This window comes from Nansenia antarctica (genome assembly GCF_963989245.1).
Source record: "Nansenia antarctica genome assembly, chromosome: 3".
NCBI lineage: Eukaryota > Metazoa > Chordata > Actinopteri > Argentiniformes > Microstomatidae > Nansenia > Nansenia antarctica.
Window position 1 is genome coordinate 42,480,761 of NC_137688.1, and position 23,409 is coordinate 42,504,169.

Here is a 23,409-nt window from a genome sequence, read left to right on the forward strand (position 1 = left end):
CTGAGCAGTGGTTTTGCTTCGTTTTTTATGTTAAGCCTTGGCAACGAACCTCGCAGCCGTAATGTTGAGAATGTTTCTCAGAACTGTATTCATTGGGGTTGATATTGAATTCATGGTTTATTCAATATAAGCATATTTTCTATTGCAGCATTCCTTTGAAAAACCCAAGTGATAAACATCAAAGTGCTCCTCAAGGCGGTTCATCTCTCTCAGACTCAGCCTTTTGTGTGTCTTTGTGTTCACTGTGAAAGAGGATGGCATTGTGTCGTGTCAGATAGCACGACTCCTTCCTAGAGTTAGGGTTGGGTGCAACTGTTATTTAGTTTGGAAATATACATGAAATATACATGAAAACTATCATAGATTGTTCAGCCAGGCAGCTGAGCAACCCACATTTCATATGAAACACAACGGGTGCTATAACCGCAGCTGTGCAAACTTAACAGTGCATATAAATTATTCTAAAAGTGACATCAAACAACAGTAACCAACGATGTATATCAAGTTTTCATGGTTTTGTAACATAAGTAGCAGTCCAATAGAAAGCAAAGGGAATGAATATGAATCTCACAAATTAGGATCTATTTTATCAATTTTATCAATCTTCAGATCTTCAGATTGGTTCCACATCCTACAAGATGGGCCAGTCGAGGCTCTGAATGTTGCATATGGATGACCTCACCTGTCATAAGACAATGAGAGGACGGGGAAAAGAGGGAGATGTGCGTGGGTTATGTGCACGTACTGATTAAACTATTGATTGGCTATCCTTCAGACATCTCAGAAACAGATATCCTGCCGTGATTAAGAAGGCTAAATCACGTTACTATTTAAACACCATCTCTGATTCTGGTGGTGAACCGACTACATTTTGGAAAGCAGTTAAATCACTGAAATGGAATAGGTTCCCCTCTCTCTCTAACTCACTCAGTTCTATCCAATTCTAACATCATTACGGATATACAAAAATAATGTGATGCCTTTAATGAACATTTTATCTCTGCAGGCTAACTATATGAAATAAACATTTATTGAAGTAGCTCAGATCAGATAGATAGCCTGGCTAAGTTTCCCCACAGGCTAACAATGACCCTAAATTCTCCATCTGTTGTTTTTCTACCACGGAAGTGTTTAAGGCTTTGTGTACGATTGATGTTGGGTTGCGAGGTGGGATGTAGCGTCTATGTGTCCTCCTGAGTGTCAGAAGAACAGGAATAGGGAGAAAGCACATTGTGATATTAGTCAGTAGGGGGGTAGAGGGTTAATAGACAAACAGAGTTGGATTTGTGTACTCAAAGTAGACACGTGATGGGAGATACAGGAGAACAATCAAAAATGGAAGAGAAGATACTTGGACATAGCACCATCTCTGCTGCTTCCCTAGTTACAAATGAGGTCTGATCTCACTGGATAAGAAACAGCACTGTGCCCACTGAGCCCTCTTTATTGGCCTCTCTAAAGTTGTTGATATGGTTGATCATGCCTTCCTGCTACAGAGGTTGTCTGCCATTGGTACTCCTGTGCCCAGTGGCAGATAACCTTTGAGAATCGGAGGTCACGCTCCACCCTGTCCTCGACTATGGTGACACAATTTACATGCACAGCCTCAGTTCTCAAACCGACTTGGTTTATCTACTCTGCAGTTAATCTCCAGGGACAGTTTCTGCACATTGTCGTTTATATCAGTCTGTGGGTTGGGGGTCTTTGATTTCAAGAAGGGCTTATAATTTGATTTGATTTATAAAACATTATTTTAAAACCTTACATCATTGCTTTTATGGCAGACGTGTTTCATCTGAGCTAGGTAAATCAGTCGGAACTAGGTAACCCTAACCCTTTAGTTTGTGCCCCGCGTACATGGAACGACCTTCAAAACAAACTACTTTGTATTCTCTTGTGTTAATTGATATGTTACATTTATGATATGATGATATTATGTTTTTTAGCAAAAGAGACCTCCACAAAAGAGACCTCGGTCACAGAAGGACCCATGCCTAAATACTACTAAACTAAACTACTACTAAATACTACAAAATAAATGAATTCCATTTGATACTCAGACTCTACTGTATACTGTTGGCCCATCTTTTAGATTATAAGACTACAACAGTGTAAATGATCAGTGCTTTGTAATAATAATAATAATAATAATAATAATAATAATAATAATAATAATAATAATTGTAACCAGGGAGTAGCTAAAAGGACTGTAGAATTTAGGAAGGGCTGGTTATCTAACTAACTCTGAGCTAGATAGGCAGTGTAGGAGGATAGAGGTAGGGGGCGCCAGCAAACCTTTAGACTAGCATTACTATCGTTAGCATTAGCATTGGAATTAGCATTAGCATTAGCATTGGAATTAGCATTAGCATTAGCATTAGCCTTAGCATACAAACAACTAAACACACAGCAACGGTATCCCATATGAACAAACACATTTATTTACACAACTGATATATATATCCCCATATATACTCCCTCCCCGCCGGCCACACACACACTCAATCACTCACTCACAGTACCTAGCCTGGAAAAGGCTTAGAGTCTGGCGCTGCAAGGAGCGCGTTGAGGCCTGGTTGGAGCTCGCATGTGCTTCGAGGAAGGCAGCAGACAAAGGGGGGGGGGTGACGTAGCAACGCGAAGGGAAAGGGGCTTCTTCGTGGTCCACGACGAGGGGTGAAGGCTCCGGTCCGGTTGTCCACGGTCGGTCGCAGTCCACGCGTGGAGGCGACGGCTCTGTCCAGCTTGGTCTCGCTTGGTCCAACGGTAGCAGCCGGCGGCTGGCAAGGCTAGCTAACGGGGACACAGCTAAACTGGTTCAGCTTCAGCACGGTGTGCGTGTTACTGACTCCGCCATCTTAGATTCACTTCTCGTTTCTCTCTCTCGTTACTCTCTCTCGTTACTCTCTCTCGTTCTGATTCTCGTCACACTGACTCACAGAGCACTTCCGTCCCTATATATACACCACCGAACCTAGCATCCGGGTCACGGACACACCCCGGATATACCACGTCATTAAACATATACATAAACATTACAATAACAATACATACACCTTCATAAACGTACAGGAATAGTATAGAAAATAATAAAGTAAATAACAGGGGCAAAATAGGGCTGGTTTGGGGAAACTAAACTGGCTCTAAACTGTGGGCCTTCACAACAGCCGCCCCATGAAACCCTCGGTTTCAGTTAACTAGGGAAGGCACACTGGCTAGGCTGCTCTAGCAGCGTGAGGTAGGAGGTGATAGTGTCCTTCGTAATTTGAGGGAGCTCAATCAGGCGTGCCACAGGTCGGGTGTAAGTGCGACCACCAACGTCCACGATGGCCGTCCGCACCCTTCCATCCGGACCCGGCAGGACCTTGGTCACTCTGCCTGTCTGCCAGGCGGCGCGTGGAAGGGACTGGTCGATCACCAGTACCACGGCACCTTCGGACAAGTTGTCTCTCTCCCTCAGCAGAGTCTTCTGCTTCTCCTCCTTCTCCAGGGCGCGGATGTGCTCCTCGAAGCAGATCAGAGCGTCTTCCTTGTCCATGTTCTGCAGCTCCTCGTACTCAGCGAAGGTGGGGTTGTCCAGCAGGTACTGCTGGGCCTCGGACCAGGTGGTGCGGTAGGTGACGTTGGCCATGTTGTCCAGAATGTTCTTCAGCGCCTCCCAGTTCCTCTTCCTGAGCTGCTTGGCTTGTTCCTTCTCCTTCTTAGCCTTGTAGGCCTTAAACGCTTGCTTCTTCTCACTCAGCTTGGGCAGGGCGCTGTAGCGTGGGTCGTTGATGATCATTCTCATGGCTTGCTCCCATGACGCGTTGGATGAAACACCCTTCTCCTTCAGAAGCTCTTTGAAGGCCTGCTTGGCCTCCTCTTTTGGGTTCCACTTGTACGTTTTCTTCGCCAACTCCGGCCTTTCCTCCTTGGAGGCGTCTACAATACTGGCTGAGACTTCCATGGCTGACGTGTACTCGACGGAGTTAACGGGTGCGTCAATGCTGACCTCGGCCACGTGAGGGTGCATGGCCACCTGCAGGTGTTCCTCGGCAACAGCTGTTGCCGCCATGGCCTCCATGTCCATCATGGTCGCCATGGTAGCAGCAGGATCAACCTGAAGAGTGGGGACGGGGGCGGTGCCAGGAGCTGCAGCTTCTACCGTCCCATTCTCTTCCGCTTTGATCATCGCTTCCAGATCTTCCAGCTCTTTGGGCTTGGTCCACCGGGACTCCTTAGTCTGGGAGTTGTAGTAGTAAGGCTTTCCCGTGTCAGACTTGTACTCCTTCCACGGGCACTTAGACAACATTTGCTCAGCAGGAGATTTCAGGTCGTCTGGTTTCTCCCCTGAGGACTGTTTAGTCTCTGTGTTGTAGAAGTAGGTCTTCCCATCCAGAGACTTATGCTCTGTCCACAGAGACTTCTTCTTTGGTTGGTCATCCTGTGGTGAACCATTTGTGGTACTAACTGTTCCAGGTGCACTGGCAGCAATAGATTCCACTCCAGGCGGTCCGGTTGGTTGGTTTGCTTCTTCGGTTCGGACATGGAGGGATGACGTAGCTCTCCCGTCTCTATCTCTCCCCTCGGTAGCGCCTTGGAGGGCCCACCCAAGCGCAGTCTTAACAGCCATCGGGCAGCCTCGTGGTCCTCTCAGCGGAGGACGGAGCGACACGATCAGTTCAGCGTTGTCCGAGCCGATGAGAAGGGTTGGCTCCGCTCCTTCTATCGGATGTAGGTCTACTCGCCGTAGGTGGGAATATCTTGCGCGTAATCTCTCCAGGGGGTAGTCGTAGCGGGAGAGCGCTAGCTGGTCTGCGGTGAAGACATTCCGAAGCCGATATCTGTCCGACGGCCGCCCCGCCGGGGAGATAGAGAAGTTGATTCTCGCCCCGGTGACCTCTTTAAGGTCGCGACGTATCGTGCGCAGAGTCAGCTTCTCCGCAGTCCCTTGGAGCCCCAACTGGCGCACTGCCCCCTGGAGAAGGATGGTCCGTTCCGACCCGTCGTCTAGAACGGCGTACGTGTCGTACACAGCGTTGTTGTGGTGAAGTCGGACCTTCACCACCTTCAGTAGGACCTTGGAGCCGCTGCTCCGGGCTGGGTCTAGGTAGTAGACAGGTGTTGCCTCTTCCGGTGCGCTACCGGACCTAGGGCTTCTGGTGCCCTCCGTGGACCTGGCGAGGGAGACCTCGTGTAGGATGTTGAGGTGGACCTCCTCACAGCGGTTGCACTTTCTCCTCAAGGTGCAGTTCTTAGCCAGATGGTCGCGCCCACAGTTCCAGCACCTCTTGTTCTCCTCGAGCCACCTCTGCTTGGCCTCGGTACTCAGGTTGTTGAAGTCACTGCACTCATTGAACCAGTGCTCGCTGGTGCAGTACGGACATGGCGGTGGACCTCTCCGTCCCTTTTGAGGGGGTTGAGAGGAATCCTTTCCCTCAGGTCGGGCTTTCCTCTCTCTCCGAGGCTCCTCCTCCGTGTGCAGCACTCCTACTGGGCGTCCTCTGTTCGAGCTCGGCCCGTCCCAGCGGTCTCCCTTCTCCCTCTCCTTCTTCGGCTCAGCGTAACCCATGGCGTCTACGTTGGTGTCATGCACTTCCTCCAGTAGGAACTCCGCGAAGGCAGCCATGCTCAGACCCAACTTCCCGGGGTTACGAACGCGCTGCTGTCGCCGGAACCTCTCCTGCCGGAAGCGTGGGATCTTGCGGAGCAGCCGCTCTACGTTGGAGGTGCTGTTGATCTCGCTGGCGCCAGCTGGGCCCTGCGTCTTCAGCATTCCAACCAAGGTGTGCACGCGGAGCGCGAAGTCATCCAGCGCCCGGTCATCCTTGATGGGGGCCTGCTGTTCGAGGGCTTGCAGTTCAGCAAGGGCGTGGTTCCAGGGACGACCGTAGCGGGCATCCAAGTCGGCGAGCGCTCTGGTGTAAGGTGTCGGTGCGGAGGCATGGGCCAGAACCATGTTGTGGGCTCTGGGGTTCCTCACATGCTGAAGGAGAATCGCATATTTGTAGGACTCTGAGCAGGAGTCGTCCAATAGCGTGTCTAGGCAGATGCGTAGTTCCACATACTGGCTCCTGTCCTCGTCCTTGAAGAAGGGGAACTTGGGTCCCTCCACCTGGGGAAACATCCTGTAGTGGATGATCGGGGCTGGAGTGACGGTCTGGGTGTCCGGCCTGCATGCATTTTGGTTCCCTGGAGGACCTAGGGGTGTGCTACGCTCTTGGTGAATGGCTCCCCTCCCGGGCAGCGACGCTGGCTCCCTCTGGGCCGCGTAGCGGTCGGGTCCCTGGTCCTCTTCCTTCCAGGTGGTCAGCTGGGCCTGTAGTTGGACAGTCATGGCGGGGGTCATGGAGCCATCGGCGGGGGGTTCAGGAGATGGCACTCGAGAGGGCCGTGCGGATGATGCTCTGGAGCTACGGGCCGACGGAGCTCTGCTGATGCACACGTCGCGCATGGTCTGCATCACTTCCGCTATCGTCTCCGCGTGCAGTTGCTCTCTCGCCATCTGCCTCTCCGCCGCGCGTTCCGCCCCCTCCATCTGGATGCGTTCCCTCTCTAACGCCTCCTGGTGCTGTCTCTCCGCCGCACGTTCCGCTCCGTTCATCTGGAGGCGTTCACGTTCTAGCGCCTCCTGGCGCTGCCTCGCCGCCGCGCGTTCCGCCCCCTCCATCTGGAAGCGTTCACGCTCGAACTGGAGGCGTTCCCGCTCTAACGCCATCTCGGCCTGTTGGCGCATACATTCTGACAGCGCGGCACTACTCCCTCTGGAGTGCAGGCTATCCGCCCCAGAGGCAGAACTGCCCACGGAAACCCTGGACCGGGAGGAAGCCACGGAACGGCAGGAGCTAGGTCTCGAGCGCGCCGTACTGGGAGGGAGATCGTTAAGGCTGAGGCCCTCCCTCTTCCGCCCGCAGGCGCTGTCGGACCGGGCCTCTCCTTCCTGCTCTTCCGTTTCTACGGCAAAACCCTGCTGTTCTGCCATCTCATCCTCAGGCTGGTGCTCTTTGAGGGCTGTCTCGGTGCTAGCCACCCGCGCGCCGGCGGACACCTCGGCCTCTCCGACCACTGTATCCCGTGGAGTGCGCTCCTCACTACCACTCAGTGAGCTTTCGAGCTCAAGCTCATACTCCTGTAACCTCGGAGGCAACCGCGGGACTCTCTGTGGTCGTGGCTCTGGCTCAGGGGGCGGAGAAGGGGGGGTAACTGTCTTGTCTGGTTGGCTGCGCTCAGCCATGCTATCACTACACAACCTATCCGGCTCGAAGGACCAATTGTAACCAGGGAGTAGCTAAAAGGACTGTAGAATTTAGGAAGGGCTGGTTATCTAACTAACTCTGAGCTAGATAGGCAGTGTAGGAGGATAGAGGTAGGGGGCGCCAGCAAACCTTTAGACTAGCATTACTATCGTTAGCATTAGCATTGGAATTAGCATTAGCATTAGCATTGGAATTAGCATTAGCATTAGCATTAGCCTTAGCATACAAACAACTAAACACACAGCAACGGTATCCCATATGAACAAACACATTTATTTACACAACTGATATATATATCCCCATATATACTCCCTCCCCGCCGGCCACACACACACTCAATCACTCACTCACAGTACCTAGCCTGGAAAAGGCTTAGAGTCTGGCGCTGCAAGGAGCGCGTTGAGGCCTGGTTGGAGCTCGCATGTGCTTCGAGGAAGGCAGCAGACAAAGGGGGGGGGGTGACGTAGCAACGCGAAGGGAAAGGGGCTTCTTCGTGGTCCACGACGAGGGGTGAAGGCTCCGGTCCGGTTGTCCACGGTCGGTCGCAGTCCACGCGTGGAGGCGACGGCTCTGTCCAGCTTGGTCTCGCTTGGTCCAACGGTAGCAGCCGGCGGCTGGCAAGGCTAGCTAACGGGGACACAGCTAAACTGGTTCAGCTTCAGCACGGTGTGCGTGTTACTGACTCCGCCATCTTAGATTCACTTCTCATTTCTCTCTCTCGTTACTCTCTCTCGTTCTGATTCTCGTCACACTGACTCACAGAGCACTTCCGTCCCTATATATACACCACCGAACCTAGCATCCGGGTCACGGACACACCCCGGATATACCACGTCATTAAACATATACATAAACATTACAATAACAATACATACACCTTCATAAACGTACAGGAATAGTATAGAAAATAATAAAGTAAATAACAGGGGCAAAATAGGGCTGGTTTGGGGAAACTAAACTGGCTCTAAACTGTGGGCCTTCACAACAATAATAATAATAATAATAATAACTTACATTTATTTATTTCACACGCCTTTCACAAACCCAAGGTCGCTTTACAAATGAATGGGACAAACAGAACAGAGCCAGAGAGACAAACACACAAAACAAGAAACAGTGAAACAGCTACTACAGGTTGAATGCAATGGTGAATAGGTGGGTTTTAAGGGCAGCTTTGAATATGACCAGGGTTGGAGGAGAGTCACAGATATCCTTGGGTAGAGAGTTCCAGAGGGTGGGGGCTGCCACACTGAAAGCTCTGTACCCAAATGTCCAGAGTTTGGCGCTAGGATATCCAGGGCAGTGTCTGGTAACCCGGACAGGACTCCATTACAATAGTCCAGGAGGGAGGAAATGAAGGCATGGATGAGTGTCTCTGTGAGTCTGACAGAGATGGCCGGAGTCTGGAGATGTTCTTGAGGTGGAAGAAAGCGGATTTAGTGATGGATTTGATATGTGACTGGAATGAGAGAGTGGAATCCAGAATGACACCCAGGTTGCGGACTTCAGTGGATGGGGAGGTGGAGCAGCCCCTTTATTTTGAGTCATATGCTTGGTGTTAATTAGTATTTCTACTACGTAGTAGTAGGAACAATATTGTTATTGGTGGTATACTTCTTCTTATTCTTTTCCTGGCTTTGGTCAAATAGCTCAAAAAGTCCCTGACCAAAAATGCTACGAATTTGCATGCCACAACTAGAGAGCATCAGTAACTATGCCAGAAATAATTACCATGATTAGACCATAGGTGGCGCTATAATAACAAATAGAAAATCAAGTACGTATTTTCCGGACTATAAGTCGCTCCGGAGTATAAGTTGCACCAGTCAAAAAATGCTACATTAAGAGGAAAAAACATATATAAGTCGCACTGGACTATAAGTCGCATTTATTTAGAAATATATTTCACAAAATCCAAGACCAAGAACAGACATTTAATCTGGAAAGGCAAGTTTATTCAACTACAAATAGCACACAGAACAACAGGCTGAATAGAAGTCTGGTATGTTAAAATAACACATTAACAGTTATTCAGCAACACAATAGCATAAAGAACATACCTGGGAGGCTGAATAGGCTAAATGAACATAACAAGCCAGCGAGTCCAACAAGCAAGTTACCAGTAAGCAAGTTCACCAAGCTACCGTTTGCTTAGCTTCAACAAGCTAATGTTTTAGATAACTTCTTCAGGGATATACTAGCAGCATATAGTTGTCACAAGCCCAGAGCGCCCTCTGTCGGCTGTAGACGGTAATGTTTACTCCTTGGTTCATGTCAGTCAGTATGAAATTATATATATATTGACATATAAGTCGCACCTGACTATAAGTCGCAGGACCAGCCAAACTATGAAAAAAAGCGCGACTTATAGTCCGGAAAATACGGTAACTTCACAATACTGGCATTTCTACCCTGTTGTATGAAAATGTATGAAACTTGGTACATATGTGTCTTTCCTCACGGGGAACATATTTGCCTCAAGAACCCATAAAGGGTCAACCATGATGGATTTTTCTGCAGGTGTTCAAATGCTCTGAGAATTTGCCCTGCTACGTCAATATTTATGGCAGTCGACAGGCTGATAGAGGGCACTACAATGTGTTACTATGTCAAAGCATTTGAAGATATCTAAAAAAACAAGGACATTTACAGATGTTTGAAATGTTCAATGTTTGAAATTTTTGAATTTTTCGACACGTCTGTGACGTAATGACGCTTCATTTGGCTTGGGCACAACACGTGCCCACCCTCCTCCCCTCCTCCATCTTTTATGAATGAGAGAGGACAGAGGATAGATGTTAAGGTAATGAAATTACGTGATTTTGTATACATTCAGCCATTGTCCATTTAATGTTTCATAAATAACTGTCTAGACTGTCATGGAATGTTCATGCTCAAATAATAACACACAACACCATGCTGTGGGGGACAGTACTGGCAGTACGCACCTCACAACTTGGGGTACCCTCAAATTGGACTTGGACAAATGGTATACCCTCAGCAAAATGTCGGTAACCTCCTTTAAGAGACCCTCACACTAAGTACAACACGCACTACTGAGGAGACACCAACGAAAAAACCCAGCAAAGCACCACTGGCTCCCACCATAGATGACGATGCCACAGTGTGAATGGTGCAAACATAAGCTTTGAACATACCTGCCCACAGAATCACACACTAAAAGAGATCAACACTGCAGTAGCAGACTTAGAAACTTGTACAGCAGTGGAGAGGTACCCTCAGTTTGGAGGTAATAGACGGCAAGACACAAACATTTCAGATGAATACACGTGTAATTACCAGCATTATACCACCAGACATCCTCTCCACCAACGACAAGACTGCAATCATTTCACATATCTTCTCCCTTGACATGGTGAGCATCACAGCAAACAACGGCTATATCCTATCTATCGCTCCTCTAAAAACACCATCATCAAGCTCAGCAACGACGATGATTGAAGATGAGCCATTACTCTATAATAATCCCTAATAATCTCTGCCTGTACTTTCACAAATGTATCGATGTAGATAGCCATTTGAACTTAAGCGTTGCAACTTTTTATTAGCTTTTTACTCTGTGTGTTTACTTTATAATGTATACTACTTTCCTTTGCTCTTGATTTGTTGATAACATTTACTTTCTCGAATGCTCCTTTTTTCTCTTGCTGCTTTATTTATGCCCATGTTCATCACTACATTTTCCTTACTAAAAGCACATTTCCCCCTTTCTAGTGACTCTTTATTTGATGTTGCTTCATTCATTCACTAACCTTGTCTTTGCCTCTATGCTGTATATTGATTCCATTCAGCTTAACATTATATATCGTTCACGAATAGCCTACACAGACAACTTTACTCTGGTTCATATCACTTAACATACTCTATAAATATATTGAAAACATATACCTCCTATGTCTGATTAACAATGCATCTTGGCACTACAATGTGTTACCATGTTGAAGCATCTAAAAAAACTGGTCTTTGAAATTTGCCATTTTGACCATGACCATTTTGGCTAAAATCTAAGGCTAATGCTAATATAGCACTTTAAAACTCATCTTCTCATGACCGCTTTATGAATGAATGAATGAATGGTCTTTATTGTCATTGATATAGTACAGGTACCAAACAACGAAATTTGGGGGGGGGGGCTCCCCTGGTGCTAGGAAAAAAAACTAAAAAACAAGAAGGGAACCTTACCTTACTTTACCTGATTCAGTCAGATGGGGGTGGCATACTATGCTAGGCTTACCGAATATAGTGTAAGCACATTATTAGTAGTGAAATGCTTGACATAAACTATTTAAAAAAAATTGTCATTAACTTGGGTGTATATTAGTGTATATTATCCTCATAGCATAGTAGCCTATGTATATCAGGCCATAATTAGGTGACTGGTACCTTACAGGCCCGTGGTCCTAGGGTACTTCATAATAGCTTAGTAAATCAGGAGTTCAACTTGGCCCATATTAGGTGAGTGGTCTACCCCCCTGTCTGTAGGTCTACCCCCTATCTGTCAATCTACAACCTGTCTGTAGATCTACCCTGTGTCTGTCAATCTCACACCATATATGGTTATAAGGGCATATCTGTAGGAACATGCCCCATTGCCACTTGCGGTTATATTTTGTTGTTGTTTTCTCTTAACAAATAGTATGAATAATTTTCAATATAATATTATTTAAAAAGTTAAGCTTCTACCAACAGTGAGCCCCAACATCTGTGTCTGTGTTTTTTTTCCCCTTGCCAACAACTTTCATGTGTCATCTGCATGAGTCTGACGGGTGGATATTTTAATCTGAGCCAAGGAGTCGATCCTTCACAAAAACTCTTGCTGCTCTCAGGAGAAAAGATGTGTACATTGTGCTTTTTGACATCTCAGAAGCGAGGAGAAATATTGTCAAGTCAGTTCTATTTGGTTTGAGATATCATCTTTTTTTCAGGGGAGCTTGATGTGTCAAATGTCTTCGGTATTGCTGAGCAATTTGTGCTGCCTGCTGAAAGAAGTGCTGTGTGCGATGCGGTGCTGGTACAATATGAGCTGATTGTTTGAAGCAGATTGCTATTAGCTCCGTAAGAGGGAGAGCTATTAGGGTGGAAATTAAGCATTGTGAAGAAAGGAACACTTCCCCCGGTGTACGGCAGCCTCCTGAAGGGCTCCAGATTAGATCTCGCCAGGTGCAGGTGGGGGGGAGAGCCATCATCTCTGCTAGGCAAATCATATCTGCTCATTAAAGCTGCTCAGGGATGAATATTCACTCTCATTAAATAGTGAACGGGGAGGAGGGAAACCGTTGAAATTAGCTATTACAGAAAATTCGTTTAGGCTTTACTGCTCTAGGTTTCCAGAGGGGCCTCTTGTTCCAGGTGATCATCTATAGAGGTATCAGTACTGCAGTGCTTCAAGCTGGTATTTGGTAAATTGCGTGGATGGCCTTGTTAAATAGTGTCGCAAGGGTCACAAGGTGCCCCATCAGCCTCTCCCTTAGGAATTCCTGTGTAGGTGTGTATCAGGACATGCAACCAATATTGTATTGTAATTAGGCATATGTCATGTCATTAGGTGTGTGTGATGCAGAAAAAAATCCATTCACATGAGAAGAAGAAAAGGTAGAGAAGAATGTTTAAACTGAATTGTTTGTATACAATTTATTCTTTGGTCATCTCTTGGTTTAAATATGATTAAACTGACACAGCATCTCTTGTGTTTGGATCTTTCTAGGCTCTGTTTTGAAGGATGAGAAGTCTCTCATCTCCCAGAGGGGGCAGTTGGAGAGTGGGGCCAGTCTGTACCCCACCAGCTGGGATCCTGAGAAAGAGCGTCCTGCAGTGACCACAGCGCCTCCACTCAACATCCCCAACCACCATCCTCTCTTCAGGGGTTTCCTCACTCAGCAGACCCCCCAGGCCCAGGGGGTCAGGGGTCAGCAACGCTACCTGGAGGATACCGGGGGGGTGGCGGCCTCTTATCCGACTAGGCCAGCTTCCAATCCCCACTTCACTGTGGACTCCTCCTCTCATGCTGTGCCACACGAGGAAGTGCCAGCTTTTTCTGATGTTGCTGTAACCGCTGCTACCATGGCAGCTACATCTCTGCTGGCTACAGTGGACAGTGCTTCACCAGAGCGGCGTGTCGCCATGGCACAGAGCGGGGAATTAACCAATGGCAGGACAGAGAGCACAGGGACAGAGGAGGAAGCTGTTACCATGGACATCCTGACCACCCCCATCATGCACACATTTGTCCCCCCTCCACACCCGCCCACCCCCAACCTTGCTGCTCATATTGATAGTCAGAAACAGTCAGAGGTAACTACAACTGCACCAACAGCCTTGACCCCACTAGTAGAGAAGGATGCAGTGAAGGCAGATGACAACAGAAGCCCAGGCAGCGTGGACCTTATGGTGAAATCTGAGTTACCTAGTGATTTGGAAGACGAAACCACCACGACCACCATTACCACAACCACCATCACCACCAGCATGCAGAGCCCAGGTAATAATGCAGTCTACAGCTCCTGTATACTTCATTAAATGGTACTCTCATCACATAGTATACAGTATGATACCCGTCACTGCATGAGTGGAACACATAGTGTGTTCTTTTTTTTTCATAAAAATGTCATGAACAGCATGTCGAGAGCACAGTGGACAATAAGCATTTTTGTATTTATTCAACCTTTATTTAGTCAGGTTAATCTCACTGAAATAAAACCAATTTTACAACAGAGATTTACAACTGCCCTTTGATCGTAGCTCTCCGCCATTGACGTCCCGTTCCTCACTTGTCCTGCTACCATGATCTCAGTGTTTTTACTCTGTGGTTTTTGTCTCTTGCAGTTCCATGTCGTTTCAACCTAACAGCTCCAGAGGGCTACATCGAGACGCCGCAGCCGTCCAGCTCCTGGTACTATTCCTCTGTGGACTGCAGCTACACCGTGACCGTCTATCTGGGCTACGGAGTGGAGATACAGGTCAGAGCAGTATGTGGGGAACCACTACCATAAACGTCATTGAATAATAATGTAGACCAATAGAAGCACCATTCAGAATATTAAATGGATTAAGCTGATGAGATGACATCTGAATCAATATTGTGATTGTGATGTCATGACCTACAGTATGCTATCCTCAGTTTGATTTTCACCCATATCCCTGTGCTCCTTATGGCTTCAGACACAGTCAAACACGGTCCCTCGTCTTACCTATTTCCGCCCAAGTAATCAATCTTGAATCACATTGGAGTTAACCAGTGGAGTACAATGTTACCTAATTATTGGCTTTTATGTGTGTTGTTCATTGATTTTCACTGTTGAAGGTTGCTGTTATACTGTCGCTAAAGATCATAGTTTAAGTTGCTTGCTCTGTAATTATTCCGTTAATTATCTAGTAATTAAATACGATAAGAGAATTTTTCAAATAAATAATCTGTAAGTCTACATCATTTGTGATTTATTCTCTCTTAGAATTACAAACACTGCAAAGAAAATAGCAAATTAGATATCCAATGTCACATCCAAAATGGCCATTTGGCTCCCAGACAGTGCTTCATGATGATAGCCACTCTATCCACTCGCTCACCGTGGTATTTACTGTCATTGTGCAGCATCTGACCTTTTAGAAGGCTGACGCTGTGATTTAAAGAGTGGTCCACCCCCCACCTGAAACCCCCCTTCTCATCCACATGATTAACTTTCTGTCTCTGCTTCCTGCTCTCATAAAATATACAACAGCCATTACCTCATTGACCTCCCAGATGCTTGCGCTAATATATGTTGGATGAAAATGAAGATGTACCACAAATCATCCACCATGATGTATCCCAGCTGCTTCACGTCTTGGGTGAAGCAGGAGGGAGAGAGGGAGGGAGAGAGAGAGAGGGAGGGGGAGAGTGGGGGAGAGAGAAAGAGAGCGAGAGAGAGGGAGGGAGAGAGAGAGAGGAAGGGGGAGAGAGGGGGAGAGAGAGAGAGAGAGAGGGAGAGAGAGAGTGGGGGAGAGAGAGAGGGAGAGAGAGAGAGAGAGATGGGGAGGGGGAGAGAGAGAGGGGGAGAGAGAGAGGGAGAGATAGAGAGAGAGAGAGAGAGGGGGAGGGGGGGAGAGAGAGAGAGAGAGAGAGAGAGAGAGAGAGAGAGAGAGAGAGAGAGAGAGAGAGAGGGGTATGGGAAGCATGCTCTATGCGTATTACCACCTGAGACAACACGTACAGTATATATAGACATATATATCAACTTCAAATGTGTTTACTAGACCAGAGGGCTGTATAGAACGTGGGTCTGAATGGCCCAGTTCATCATCCGTTTCATGGTAAAAATGGATTTAAACGGTTTCCTTGAAGTGGGCTTTATAAAGATAAGGACTCTTGTGGATTTGTCCTTCTCCTGCATTTCTCTGTATACATTTACAGTATATAAGCCTTCATCTATCCTTCACTCTCAAGTTCCTCCTGTAATGAATTGCATAATGGATTATCTGTCCTCTCCTTTTGTTTGCTTACGTCACTCTTTAAACGCCCTCCTGTTAAAATGTCTCTCCAGCTCCTCTTAACTTAATTAAACAGGCTTTATTCACAAGATACTTGACACATATAATGTGGAACTCAGACAATGCAAGGCAGGGCACCCCTCTACATTTAGGATATCTTTAGGGCTCGATACTGTAGCTGATTGGTGTCGCGTTTATAATTCCTCTTATCTGCAAATCTCTAGGATTAATCTACTTCAAAGGTGTTTGCTAAACCAGAGGTGACCAGACTGTGTCGAAGATGGGTCTGAATGGCCCAGTTGATCATCCGTTTTACGATGGATTTAGACGTTCTTTTGATGTGGGCTTTATAAAGATAAGGACTGTTGTGGATTATTCCTTGTCCACAATTTCTCTCTCTGTTAAATTGCCTGCCTTGTGGCCTGTTACCCACACCTGTATAGCCCCATCAGAGAGAAAGAGAGGGAGGGAGAGAGAGGGGTAGAGAGAGACAGAAAGGCTACGCTTATTATGAAGCCATCCAATTGTCTACAGACAAGCTCTGCCTCCATCTCACCAGCAGTTGACTGACAACTGGTGTCGACCCTCAACCAAAGTCCCTATGCCACCTTCCACCTACACAGCTTCATGCAGGGCGGGTCCTGTCAAGGGCCTTAGACTAGTGTGGCAATGTCTGCACGCTCTGTCTTAGAGAGAGAGATGGAGAGAGAGAAAGAGATGGGGCAAGTAAGAGAGAGAGAGAGATAGAGAATGGAAAGGTAGATGCAGCGAGGTGGGGTTGTCTGTGCCAGGAAAGAAAGAGAGAGAGAGTTCATCACCAGAACAGGGCTGATCCTGAGGTGAGCCTTTATCAATCTCCACTCTCGCTTCACAACCTTTTGGAGAGATGAGGTAGCATGAAGGGTCATGACAGTCTCCTCTGATTTAAAACAGCCAGCTGGGGCCACTTCACTTGCAGGGCTGTGAAACCCAGGGCTGCGATCTCTCTCTCTCTCTCTCTCTCTCTCTCTCTCTCTCTCTCTCTCTCTCTCTCTCTCTCTCTCTCTCTCTCTCTCTCTCTCTCTCTCTCTCTCTCTCTCTCTCTCTCTCTCTCTCTCTCTCTCTCTCTCTCTCTCTCTCTCTCTCTCTCTCTCTCTCTCTCTCTCTCTCTCTCTCTCTCTCTCTCTCTCTCTCTCACTCTCTCTCTCTCTGTTCTGTGATTGTTTTTGATTGAAACTGACATGTGGGATTGCAAGTAGGATTATATTACAAGGGGCACAACTGTTTATATTACAGCAATAAAAAAGTTAATTATTTTGTTGAGCAAGGGTTATATGAACTCACCTCTCTAATTGGTCATACTATTTAGCCAAGCAGCAACACATCCATGCCTAGCTGATGCCAGCAGTTAACAGATGAGTCAGTCCCAGGTCTGGGTGGGAGAGGGTCTATAAGCAGGCCTTTAAAGTCATGGATAGTGCAGGGTATTGACTAAGTGATCAATAGGTTTAAGTAGACCCCAGAACAATTCAATAAAGTACCGTATCTACAGTCTCTGTCTCTCTATGGACTGATGGCTGAGATTGAAGGGACACATTTGTCACAGTGTCATCCCTGCACTTTATTGAAGGTCTGAGAGGCTTCCTTTTGCCATTCCTCTCTAGGTGTGCCATGTAGATGTTCATCTTGTATGTAAATTCTAGTCCACTGTGCACACACCTTGACATAACCTAAGTATTCCTTGTATGTCCAAAGAAAGAGAAAATTTAAATATGGCACTAGAATTAGCTCAAGAGGGAGGAAGGTTACACAAAGGTGGCAGTCGAGGATAACACATTCAACCTCAGTCATCTATGATGAGTCATGTGCAATGAAGGCCATTAGCATAAACATGTGTGTCTTTACCCTTTGACTTGTTCATTAGAACATGGAGTGGTGGAGGAGAGAGGGGGCTGAGCTAAGCATGTTAATTGCACAGTAGCTCCCTGTCTTAACAAATGCAGAGTTCAGGATTTAGCTGATTGGGTGGTTTAGTACTGCAGCAGTACAGGGAAGCATAGGGCTAAGGCTTTTTACTGCTGGAGAGACCGGAATCAATAACCCAGACCACTCCACTCATCTCCTGATAGCCGACAACTCAATCATAACAAGGAGGCTTGTGGTGAAAACATGGGGCTGTTAATTACCTGTCATCGTTTGGGGAGAGCAGGTTCTCCTCCACTGTGATGGCTCCTCTGTGATACAGCGTACTGTATGAATACAGGCTTCTGCAATAGAGAGAGAAAAGCAGATATATTTGATATAGGCTAAATTAGATGTTGAGGCCAAATGCTAACAGGTCTGCACTACAGGGTTGGTGTATGTAACAAGTGAACAGTGATTTGGGTTATGGGGGTCAGGCTGACAGGTCCATTGCAATACCCCTGTCATTGTGCTGTGTATCAGTCAGAGATGCTGTGTGGGTAAAGGCCCTTGTAATGAACTGCTATGCCTTCAAGCTCATTCTCAAGTTCCATCAAATGTCCTGCACCTGATGATTGCCTCTTCCCCCAGAGAGAAATTGAAGATGGCAATGGATTAGACCTGAGGATGAGAACCAGGACGGATGTTGATCAAAGAGATACCAGCAGCTCGTCAAGATCGTATTGACTGCTGGAGAGGAGATGAGTTCCACCAGTTACAGCAGAATAGGAAGAGCCAACTCCATTGCCTCTACTGTACCCTTTAGTGACAGAAGAGACTTATTTTAACATTCTCTTATCCATAAATCATATAGGCCTTCTTATACATTTTCATTTGTCCACTCGACTCAGCAATCTTTGAATATTGAATGCAAATATTTCTACATGCTACTCCTCCACAGTTCTAACACTTCACACAACATTTACACTAGCTCTTTCTGGCTTTTATCAGCCTCTGGGGAGTGGATGTTAGAACATGTCTCTGCTGTAGATTATTCGCTAACTCAGTAGAGAGTGTGTGGAACCCTGTGAGGACTCTCACACTGATCCAGTAGTTTTACACCTGTATTTTATCTCCCTGAGATGAGATGCTCAGCTGCCTCTCCCTTATGGCTCTGACGTTAGCACTCAGTCAGAAAAAGACTCATTCAACAGCCGTCAAACAGCTACACCACTTCATCCTTTAAAGCAAGCTCTGCTCCACTCCTGCTCCTCTGCACGGTACATCTCTACTCTGGTGTCAGACAAGCCCTTCCCTCTCTTCTCCCTGGGCCAGTGACCTGGTGTTCTCTATCAGTTGACTCGGTTCGACATCTCACTATGGGATATGCACCCTTGCGTACCGTATCCGCTGGAACCCTGTTCACGCCAAGCCTGTTTGTAGTGTTCCAATAGAACCTAGCTTAACTGCCGCCCCTTGGGATTTCCATCCCACCTATCCCGCTTCCTTTGGCATTAAAGATGCCTCTGATCCTTCGTCTTGTGAGTATTGCTTGCATTTTGACGTTTTGGAATCTGCAGTGGAGGGGTAGGGTTAGCCAAGTTCGCTGGGAGTGTAGAGCTGGCGAATAGACTGTATGAGGAGTGCATATTGTGAGGCCTCACAGCAATTCTCCTCTCTCAGCAGGCACCCATGCAGCCTGGGGAACCCCGGGGTAAAGCAGCAGGAGGACCTTTCTCATTATGAGAGTAATGAGAGCGACCTCTCGTGTTGTGCTTCCAACCAGGGGCGGGGCTAAGGGGTGGCTACTTGGGCTCAAGCCCCGGATGTTTTCTGAAAAGCCCTGAATGTTTTACTTTCGAAAAAAAACGTGCAGTACCGGAGTCCAACAGAGAGGCAGCCGCTGCGCGACATTAGCCTGCGTACTGCGTAGCCTGCCCTGCCCTGAAGAAGAAGTGATCTCAATCAGTGCCTGACTTGCAAAATTGTAAGGATGGATATCCGAAAGTTTTTTTCAACAAAACAAGCGCCAAGAACTGTTGCAGCAGCAGTATCAGCAGCTGACAACAATGACATCACCAGCAGTGATGACATAGATGATGTTTCAGGTTTGTGAATCTTATTAGAAAGGTGACTGACTCACTGACACTACTTTTCCGGTTTGCTAATGCTAGCTGGCTATCATAACATAACGTTATGTTATAATGAAAATGAAACATAGCAAGGTACTGTTACGGTACATGGTAAGAAATCAAACAAAGGATAATACTTATACAAATAAAGTGAATAAGTGGCTGATAGTCTTTGATATCTGCACTCTGGTTGACTGAGTAACAAGTGAAAAAGAATGATGTAACGTTAATGTTACAGCTAGTAAACATGGAGTAACCACATTAAGTATGCCCTTATGGTAGTATGTATGTATACAAAACATGACTCAAATCTATCCTAAGATGTAACTCTAACTAACTAAGTTTGTTTAATGTCCCAGGGGGAATTTGATTTCACAATACTATACACAGGCCAACAATACATGTAATATATCGTCATATAACACAGGACAAGACTCTAAATACAATATAAGTGGTGAGCACAGAGTCTGCCCTGATATACATACTGTAACATAACTAGCCTCAGCCCATCAATTATGTAATTCTATACAAATATAAATGATGGTGACTGACGTGTGTGTGTGTGTGTGTGCGTGTGTGTGTGTGTGGGTTTACTGTCTATTTTGTAATACAGGTCAGCTGCTATCCAATGGCGCATTCTGGCCTGCAGGGGGAGCTACGTGTGCTGACCTCCCTCTGTGCCCAGAACCACCACAATTAGTTTGCTTCATTAAAGGGTGTGAATGTATATGTGTTCTCCAGTGCCTTTTGTCCGCTTTAAGGTGGTGGTAAGTTGAAGGTTGAAGGCAAATGTTTCCGTCGCGCTCCGCGCGCACATTATATTCTCCCTCTGGGCTAAGCCCCCGATCTCCTACAATCCTAAATCCGCCCCTGCTTCCAACAACGATTTCTTAGAGGGACAAATGGAGGAAGCTTTTGGAAAAGAGCCCCTCCCCTCTGCTTAACCTGTTACACAGGCAAGTGAGTGTGGTGAGGAGTCTATCCCTGACTTTGCTTTCTTGCAACCACTCAGGCATGCTGCAGTGAAACTCAGTCTCAAAGTTCCTGGGCCCCCTCCACCCATGAAGAAGTCTAGGCTCGACGGTCTAACCTCAGCAGGTGAACCCCCATCTGTGTGCATGCACATGCCTGTCTTCCTAGACTGCTTATCCCTGATTCAGTCAACGTGAGATAAGCCCCTCACATCCATCATCTTCAGATCTGGCTGCAGCCACTTGGATATGGCTGATGCGGAGTCAGCGGGCTGGAACTCCATCCCACCCATGGAGATGTCATTGGCTGAGTACCTCGACGCCAAGGCAACAACTGTTAAATTAAACTGCCTCCGTCATGATGGCTGATCCTGCCTCAATAGGGGCTCACGGATCTACCACTTCGGAAAGCTCACGCTCACGCTCATCACATTCTGTTGGAGTCTATTCGACCCAACAAATTGTTTAACATGGTTGACCTAAAAGTTCTGCATTAACATATTTATCCTGGAGGGAGCAAATTATCAATATCTAACATTACCATTTTGGTCTGTCCCCCACGGACACTCACAAAGTGTACCGAAGCAACCCTAGCTGCTTTCCGCTAGGGGCGGCTGTGGCGCAAGAGGTAGAACCAGCGTCTAATGATCACAAGTTCGACAAATCGGCGGTTCAAGCCCCGGCTGGCCACATGTCGAAGTGTCCTTGGGCAAGACACTGAACCCCAAATTGCTCCCAATGAGCGGGTCGGCGCCTTGCACGGTAGCTTGCCGCCATTGCTGTGTGAACGGGTGAATGAGAGGCCATTGTAAAATGCTTTGGAATAAGGTGTTATATCAGTCAGTCCGTTTACCATTATTTCCCCTCAGGAAAAAAGCTTGAGGATCCTCACTTCCAAATGGTTGATACTGTATGTGCAGACACCTCGGATCAGGCAGCTGAGTACACAACACTCTTGCTGTAGCACCTGCTCGTCCTAGGCTTCAGGATGAATGATGCCAAAAGCATGCTCACAGCTGCCCCCATGACGGACAGGCAAGAGGCTTTTCACCCATGTCTCGATGTGTTTTGTAATGGATGTGTCTGAGGCTCATGGCCTCCTTGATTGTGGTAGTCGCGCTTGGGCTCCTTTTCATGCAAGATTTTCAGTAATGGGTCATAGCACCCCACCATGATCCTTCTCCACATCAGCACAAATGTATGTTAGTCTCCACAGTGTGCCAGACGGCGTTACAGAGTAAAGAGGGGGTCCCTTCACATTGTAATTAGGGGTCTCTCCACTGCCATAGGATTCTCCGTATAGAGCATCCTATCACACAAAGTAGTGTACAGAGATGGGGGAGTAGTTCACAAAGGTCAGACTCTAGGAGTTCAGCCTACATCAACATTCTTAAGCTCTACACCGTGTTAGACAACTCAACTCTCCGATTCCTGGGGGTGCACATACAGGAGGACCTGTCCTGGAGGACCAACACAGCAGCCATCATCAAGAAGGCACAACAGCGGCTCTACTTCCTGAGAGTCCTCAGGAAATACCACCTCAGACAGGAGCTGCTTGTGACCTTCTACCGCTGCACAGTGGAGAGCATCCTCACCTACTGCATTTGCGTGTGGTTCTCCAGCTGCACAGCCGCAGAGAGGAAAGCGCTACAGAGAGTCGTGAGATCGGCCCAGAAGATCATCGGCGCCCCCCTCCCCTCTCTGGAAGAGCTGTACAACACACGCTGCCTCAGGAAGGCCTCCAAGATCTCCAGGGACCCATCCCACCCTGGGAACGAACACTTTGTTCGGCTGCGCTCAGGCAGGCGGTTCAGGACCATGTTCGCACGGACAAATAGACTGAAGCTCAGCTTCTACCCTAGGGCCATTCAGGCCCTGAACACAGCAAAGACCTAGGTTCTAGGCCCTGGACAATCTAGACAATTTGATGGCAGCTACTAGATTGTAAACATAAGTGCAATATTGAAATACAACTGTGAACATTTCAAACCTGCAAACTGCGACACTTTAAATGAATGTGCAATAACACTATGTGCAATATGACAACCCTTGTGTACATAAGGTTCAGATATAGGAAATGTTAGGATATTTATAGCATAGCATAGAGTACAGCACAGTGTTTTATTGTATAGTATAGTAGTATAGTATAGTGGATAGTGTACATAGCCTTTATTTATGTAAACCAGCTTTTTCCCCTTCTTGTTTTTAGTCTTTTTTCCAAGCACCAGGGGAGCCCCGCCTCCTAAATTTCGTTGTATGGTACCTGTACTGTATTAATGACAATAAAGACCATTCATTCATTCATTCATTCATTACTAGCCCTCCAGCATGTGTGCCCATTTTTACAGGGATATCATGTCCTGGTCAGGTCGGACAACACGTCCACAGTGGTATACATCAATTGCCAATGAGGGACGCGCTCCAAGCGTCTCCTGAGCATAGCACAGAAACTGCTGCCTTGGAGCAGCGGCCATCTGTTGTCTCTCAGAGCAACACAGGCAGACTGAATTTGGGAGCAGATTTACAGTCGCGGAGAAGCACCCTAGCAGGGGAATGGCGACTCCGCGATCTGGATGTCGTCCAGGAGATTTGGAAACGTTATGGCAGGGCTTCAATAGATCTTTACGCATCTGAGGACATCATGCATTGCTGTTTGTTATTAGCGATAACAGATCACAACACTCATTGACATGTTGGCTCACCAGT

The 23,409-nt window shown here is 47.1% G+C and overlaps 2 protein-coding genes across 2 annotated transcripts in view; one reads left to right on the forward strand and one right to left on the reverse strand.

Annotated features, from left to right (window-relative positions):
* Positions 1–605: 605 nt before the first annotated feature.
* Positions 606–12,439, reverse strand: LOC308154097 (pre-mRNA-processing factor 40 homolog A-like; the record flags this gene model as incomplete). Its single annotated transcript, XM_080527275.1, has 4 exons — positions 606–682; positions 3,433–3,700; positions 3,734–4,512; positions 12,379–12,439. The coding sequence occupies 4 exons, from the start codon at positions 12,437–12,439 to the stop codon at positions 606–608; spliced, it is 1,185 nt and encodes a 394-aa protein (XP_080383401.1).
* Positions 12,440–12,791: 352 nt separating this feature from the next.
* LOC308154098 (seizure protein 6 homolog) overlaps positions 12,792–23,409 on the forward strand; it is a gene marked incomplete at both ends in the record, with an annotated part of 52,976 nt that continues 42,358 nt past the window's right edge. Inside the window, 3 exons of the mRNA XM_080527276.1 lie at positions 12,792–12,801; positions 12,961–13,734; positions 14,079–14,212. Of these exons, the coding sequence (XP_080383402.1) occupies positions 12,792–12,801; positions 12,961–13,734; positions 14,079–14,212 (918 nt within the window). The remainder of the gene's footprint in view (positions 12,802–12,960; positions 13,735–14,078; positions 14,213–23,409) is intronic.